The 7079-nt window shown below is 44.2% G+C and overlaps 1 protein-coding gene across 1 annotated transcript in view; it reads left to right on the top strand.

The window, feature by feature from the left end:
* The first annotated feature begins 2108 nt into the window (after nt 1–2108).
* Nucleotides 2109–7079, top strand: part of MEI1 (meiotic double-stranded break formation protein 1) — a 78503-nt gene continuing 73532 nt past the window's right edge. The window contains exons 1-3 of the mRNA XM_004771229.2: nt 2109–2291; nt 5233–5356; nt 6168–6218. Of these exons, the coding sequence (XP_004771286.1) occupies nt 2121–2291; nt 5233–5356; nt 6168–6218 (346 nt within the window). The 5' untranslated portion in view covers nt 2109–2120. The remainder of the gene's footprint in view (nt 2292–5232; nt 5357–6167; nt 6219–7079) is intronic.

Raw genomic sequence — 7079 nt, 5'->3', positions numbered from 1 at the left:
CACATGTAAACTGAAAGAGGTGAGAGAGCTTTCTCTCTCTTTTAAAAGAAAAATTTTATTTTTAAGTAATCTTTACACCCAACGTGGGGCTCGAACTCACAGCCCTGAGACCAAAGTTCACATGCTCTAATGACTGAGACAGCCGGGTGCCCCTCTCCCTCTTCTTATAAGGTCACCAATTCTGTGGGACCAGAGTCCCACCCTTACAATGTCTTTTAACTTTAAATACCTCTTTAAGGCTCTCTTTCCAAATACAGTCACATCGGGGGTTAGGGCTTCAACATCTGAATTTGGAGGATACAATTCAGTCCAGAGCAGATACGGAGATATATTAAAAGGTCACCATTCAACCCATCACGTGGGGTCATGTGTTACACAACAATAGATAACTAACACGGTATTGCAATAATTGATCATCTGCTTCCTTGACTAAACTTGAGGACGAGAATTGTCTTGTTCACTTTTGAATCCTCCAGCTCCTAGTCCAGTTTCTAGCTCAAAACTCTGTCAAAAAGAATACATAGTTTGTTGACATTTTAAAAATATACAGGATAGTATTTAATGATATGGAAGACACATATGGTATCTTTTTCTCTGGAGGAAGCAGTTCACAAACTTTATATGTTACTGTTGTAAAAATGTGTAGACTTGGGGCTACTGGGTGGCTCAGTGGGTTAAGGTCTCTGCCTTTGGCTCAGGTCATGATCTCAGGGTCCTGGAATTGAGCCCCGGGTCAGGCTCTCTGCTCGGCGGGGAGCCTGCTTCCCCCTCTCTCTGCCTACCTCTTTGCCTACTTGTGATCTCTCTGTGTCAAATAAATAAATAAAATCTCTTAAAAAATACATTTAAAAATGTGTAGACTAAAAGAAAATATACCAAAATATTATTTTTCTTTCATTGTCTTCACTGAATATGTACTACTACTATAATGTATTTAAAATATTTTGAATAAATGTTTTCTTATTTATTTTACATACTTTGTATATAATTCTGCATCTTTTGTGCGCAAAATTTTAATGAGAACTAGTCCATGTTAAAACCTACTTTTATCAAACATTATTTCGTAACGCTACATTGGACAATAAATCCTTATTTTCTGAACTATTTTTCTATGGAATAAATTTTTTTGCACGCAGTGACACTGCTTCTGAATGTAGAAAACACCTCGTGAGCTTACCTCCTTCACCATTAGCCAGTTGCTGGACACTCAGGTGCTAAATAAATTCTTGTAGATGGATAGACTGTTATTGCTAATACATGCAACGATGAACGATTTTTCCTTCTGCAGTGTTCCTTGCGCGCTCACAAAAGTCTCAAGTGCCGTGCAGCCGTCTGTGAGAGGGCATCTTAAGGGAAACGTCTTAGACTCTTCGAGAAAGGGGTCACGTAGAGTTAAAAAAATACTAAGAGGGGAGCCTGGGTGGCTCAGTGGGTCAAGCCTCTGTCTTCAGCTCAGGTCATGATCCCAGAGTCCTGGGATCGAGCCCTGCATCGGGCTCTCTGCTTATCAGGGAGTCTGCTTCCTCCCCTCTCTCTCTGCCTGCCTCTCTGCCTACTTGTGATCTCTGTCTGTTAAATAAAAAATAAATAAATAAAAAAGATATATTTTAAAAAAATACTAACGGATGGGGCACCTGGGTGGCTCAGTGGGTTGGGCCTCTGCCTTCAGCTCAGGTCATGATCTGGGTCCCGGGATCGAGCCCCGCATCGGCCTCTCTGCTCAACGGTGAACCTGCTTCCTCCTCTCTCTGCCTGCCTCTCTGTCTGCTTCTCTGCCTGCTTGTGATCTCTCTCTCTCTGTCAAATAAATAAAATCTTAAAAAAAAAAATACTAACGGCTTTTAGATCCCTGAGATCTTTTTAAATATTTTTCAACCTATAGCGCGGTGAAGGCAAACGCCTACGAACTCAAGGAGCAAACTACTTTGCCCTTCCCGGGACACTCGCGAGTCCTCGCACCTACCACAAGCTCTCAGGGCCGCAGCTCGCGGGAGATCGCTCGCGCGAGATTGCGTAGCACTCGGGTTGCGCACGCGCGTTCTCCTCCCTCCCCAGCGAAGGCAAAGGGGCTTTTTCAAGCGCGCTTGCGCACACGCTGCGCGGGAAAAGGTGGTGGAGACATGTCTGTGAGGAACGCGGCGGCAGGCCTTCCCGGGCCTGGGAGGGACGAGGACACGACGCTGCTCTTCGAGAGGGCCCATTACAGGCATGACCCGTGCTGGCTCTTGCCCGTGCCCCCACGCGTCTGTCTGGCCTGCATGGTGGAGCTGCTGCCGGAGCCCTGCGTATCGGTAAGAACAGAGGCTTCGGCATTTCCCTCAGCAAACAGCCTTCCCTCGCCAGACCGACTCCCTAGAACCTGACGCACCTTCCCTCCACCGGGCCCGCTTCGTTAACTTGACCTGGTAAGCGGGCCTGCTCCCGGAGTTGCCTTCTTTGCTGTACTATCCCCGCCTCAGTTTACCCTGCAGGCCGTCCTGCTCGGAGCAAGGGCCGCTTTCCCGACTAGCCCCTGTGCCTGGCTCTGGACCTCAGCTGGGCCCATTCCTGTCCGCTAAGCCCGCCACCTCCAGGACGCGCTGGCTCGCATGCCCGCCTTCCCTTCCCTTCCCCGTAGCTGCCCTGCCCTTAGTTGCCGTCGCCATGTCTCCTGGATTGAGCCTCGGCTCGGCCCACGGGCCAGGTGCACGCGCAGCCGAGGCTCCTCATTCCCTTCCCATGTCTTAGGGTGTAAATGTGGGGGCTGCCTTGGTCTCTGCGATGGCAGGGGTGACAGGCAGAAGTTACAGCCAGGCAGAGTGCAGTGAAGGGGAAGAACTTTCTAGTAAGCAGAGCTGGCTGAAAAATGGGCTTTCCCCCTCACTGCCTGCCCACCTCTGTAGTGAGTTTTTTTTGGTCCGTGGAGGCATCCAAGAAAAGTTTGGGAGATCACTTTTCTCTCAGCTTCATGAGAGGGGCATTCGTCCCTTGGAGGGAAGGGGGGTGGGCTAGATCAGTGGTTCTCAAGTTGTTGTCTTATTCTCAGGATGCCTTTACACTTTTAAAGTGTGTTGAGGACCCCAAAGAGCTTTTGTTTATGTGGGTTGTATCCGCTGATATTTACTGTATTAGAAGTAAAAACAATTTTAAAATACTAATTTAAAAATACTGCTAAGTCCATTATCTATTAGCACAATTGGTTTTATTGTGGCAAAATACACATGACATAAAATCTACCATTTTAAGTGTACAGTTCTGTAGCATAAGTAATTTAAGTAAAAATAATGATATTTTCCAAAGTAAAAAGGTAGTGAAAGGAATGGCTCATTTTTGCAAGTGTCTTTAATGTCTAGCTTAATAGAAGATAGCTGGATTCTCATATATTTCTGCACTTAATCTGTTGTGTATTACTTGTCATGTAATCTTTGAAAAATTTCACTGTATGCTTGTGAGAGAATAAGAGTGAAAAGAGCAAACTGCATTAAGTATTATATGAAAATAATTTTGATCTTTTGGATACCCTGTAAGGGTTCTGGGCATCCTCTGGTGTTCCCAGGCTACCCTCTGAGAACTGATAGCTCTAGCTGATAATATTTGAGATTTCATTGAGACCAGGAGTTCTGAGGCTGCCATTCCTTGATAGCGAGTCAGACATAAAGAGATAAATAAGACAGTTAATAGAGGAGAATATGAGAAGCCTAAAAATTACTAGGATTTTAGTAGCTAGATATATTTATGGTCAAGAGCTGTTGGGATAAGGAGGGAAACTGGGAAAAAGGTTTTTTAGAGGAGGAAGCATTTGAATTAGGCTGGAGAAGATGAGTGAGATTTGTTCCAGAGGCAATGGGAGAGCTTATCCCAGGAGGTAGGTATTAGCAAGGAGGAGTTCGGGGAGGTAATCAGAGTGTTCGAAAGGAAGTTGAGGGAAGTGGGATTGAAAAGCCAGGTTAAGATGCGTTCCTCCAAGCGTTTGAATCCAAGCTAGAGTGTGGACTTAATCCCACAGGTAAAAGAGAGTCCTCAAGATTTTTAGATCACTAGCTTAATGAATTATGTAGGAGGAGCTGATGAAGGAATACATGAGATTTGCAATAGCACAGGTTAGAGGCACCAAGAAAACGCACTTTACTTCTTTTTTTTTTTTTTTTTAAGATTTTATTTATTTGACAGACAGAGATCACAAGTAGGCAAAGAGGCAGGCAGAGAGAGGAGGAAGCAGGCTCCATGCTGAGCAGAGAGCCCGATTCGGGGGCTCGATCCCAGGACCCTGGGATCATAACCTGAGCCGAAGGCAGAGCTTTAACCCACTGAGCCACCCAGGCAACCCTGCACTTTACTTCTTACTGAATGCACTTTTTTTTTTTTTTTTTTAGCTTCGGCTCTCACCAATTGAAAGGGGGATGCTGTTAGTTATACCCATGTTCCTGCTCTATCCTCAGTGCATACTCCCTTTCTTTTTCTAACTTTTGCTACTATCTTGAGCACTTTACACAGCTACTATCCAGTTCCCTGTACAGGGAAGTGAATTGAGTGTGAAGATTTATGTCCATGTTGAATGGAAGGATGCGTTTCTCTACCGACCTCTTTGAGGCTTATGCAGGGTCTCCAGAATCACTCTCCTGGACCGTTGAAGTGGAAAGGGCACTGACCTTGCATAAGACCTCCTTGGAGACATTTGAGTCCTGGGCTTCTGTTTTCTCATCTATAAAACGGTGACAGTAATACCTATTTTTGCTTGCTTCACCAACTTGTTAGGTTTAAATGAGCTAGTAGACAAAAGAGTGATTTGTGAATAGTAAAGTGGTCTGTAAATACAGGGTGGTGGGAACCTTAGCTCATGAATAATCCTCTGTATGAACACATGGATTCCTGTGTGTAGTTTATGCCCTTTTTCCTACTCCCTTTAGGGATATATGACCTTACTATTGTTTAGATGAACCCTTTGGTATCATTTTGCAATTATATTTAGAAATTACAGTTGTTTGGGTTCAGAATAACTGAGACTTGTTTTTTTTAAGATTTTTTATTTATTTATATGACAGAAAGAGAGATCACAAGTAGGCAGAGAGGCAGGCAGAGAGAGAGAGGAGAAAGCAAGCTCCCCGCTGAGCACAGAGCCTGATGTGGGGTTCGATCCCAGGACCCTGAGATCATGACCTGAGGCAAAGGCAGAGGCTTAACCCACTGAGCCACCCAGGTGCCCCCTGAAGCTTGGTTTTTACTGAATTTTTTTTTTTTTTCATCTCTCTCAAGCTGGTGCGCAAGAAGCATGTGCTGTCCTGCTTCCGAGATGCTCTCTTGAGGCATGCCTCGCTGGTCATGCAGCTGGTGGCTCAGGATCAGAGAATCTGTATTCACTTCATAAGCACGCTTTTTGGTGAGATTAGAAGGGGAACTTGGCATGAATTTTGTATGTATAGCATGTATATTTGTTTTGGGGTTTGGAGAAGTGGGTCTTGGAAAGACAATTTAGGTTTTTGGCCATTTATCAGTTTAATGTATTAGTAAATTATTTTGTCATATTATGAAGAAATGATCCCCTTTCTAAGACACATGATGCATTGGATGGTAACTGGCTTTGCTACAGCCAAGAGGGTTGTAAAAGTGTGAATATGAGTATGGGAAATGTGTGATATTCAAAAAGTCCACTCTGCCCCTCAATAGGGTCAGAAGGTCCAGACTAGACTCCATTGACCTGGTGTGACCTGATTGAATTACTTTCCCTCTTCTGTGCCTGAGATGGATTAAAAGGTCCCTTATTTTAATGTCATTATAATGTCCTATGGAAAGAACCCTTTCAGGGAGGAGGGGAGCTAACTCATATTGGGTATTTTTCTCTGCTAGAGGCTTTTCAGGCTTTTAACTGCCAAGACAGTTCTTTACGGGAGAGAAGATGGTCCCCAAGGCTAAAGGAAGACATGGTTAACAACGGGAAGAACTGGAATTTTACCCCAGGTCTATTATAGACCCCAGAACACTTAGTTTTTATACTGTGCCACACTGACTGTTTTTATTCTTTTAAAGCCAGAGTGGGTCACTGAAAGTCTAGGTGTTTGGTGTTGAGGATAGCGTTTATCTGGGACATTGCTTAAAGCTGCTATTAGTCTAGAATTTATAGCTTGCCTCTGTGGGTTTGTTTCTCTTTTAACTATTTACCATCCCCATCTCTTCTCTCTCTCGGCTCCAAGGGCTGTTATGCAATGTGGAAGATGGGAGTGTAACAGACCTCTGTATTGAAGGTAAGGTGAAACTGTGTATCTAGCGTTTGAAGCTGAGGGTATTAACCGCAATTGCAGCTCTGGTTATTTGAGATCTTAATGAAATAACTGCTTCATTTTAGAGACATATCAAGAAAAGTCAGTTGTCAATCTGTGTCAGAAACCAGGGATACATAGATGGGTAAGACATGGTTCCTGCCCTCTAAGAGTTTACAATCTGGAGGAGAGGTTGGATGGCAAATAATGAGAGCTGAAGAACACTGTTAGAAAGGCATGTACAAATTCTCTTTTCATTCCATCTACATTTGTTGGTTAAAAGTTGTCTGCACATAGGCAACGGTAAGAGCTGTGGAAGTGTAGAAAGGGTGCGAGGAGTGGCGTGCCTGTCTGGCTCAATCAGAAGAGCATATGGCTCTTGATCTTGGGGTCTTGAGTTCTAGCTTCATGTTGGGGGTATAAATACTAAAATAAACTTTAAAGGGCTTGAGGAGAAAGAAGACAAGAGAATTGGGATAGGAGGATTCTTGCAGAAAGAGCAAGAATTGTATCAGTTAGGGGCTAGTCAAGAAACAGAAACCACAGGAGTTATTTAAACAGGGAAAACTTAGGGGTACCTGGGTGGCTCAGTCGCTTAAGCATCTGCCTTTGGCTCAGGTCATGATCCCAGGGTCCTGGGATTGGGCCCCACCTTGGGCTCCTTTCTCAGCAGGAGCCTGCTTCCCCCTCTCCCTCTGCCAGATGCTCCCCCTGCTTGTACTCTCTCTCTGTCAAATAAATAAAGTCTTCTAAAAAATAAACAGGGAAAACTTTAATATAAAAATTATTAGCTGGGTAACTGAAGGCAAAAAGAGAACACCCAAGTTTTCACAGAGGTAGCAATAT

The sequence above is a fragment of the Mustela putorius genome, unplaced genomic scaffold, assembly GCF_011764305.1.
Source record: "Mustela putorius furo isolate JIRA1106 unplaced genomic scaffold, ASM1176430v1.1 tig00000738_pilon_pilon_pilon, whole genome shotgun sequence".
Classification (NCBI taxonomy): Eukaryota; Metazoa; Chordata; class Mammalia; order Carnivora; family Mustelidae; genus Mustela; species Mustela putorius.
The sequence above is the reverse complement of the archived record's forward strand: the minus strand, read 5'-3'. Positions and strand labels throughout refer to the sequence as shown.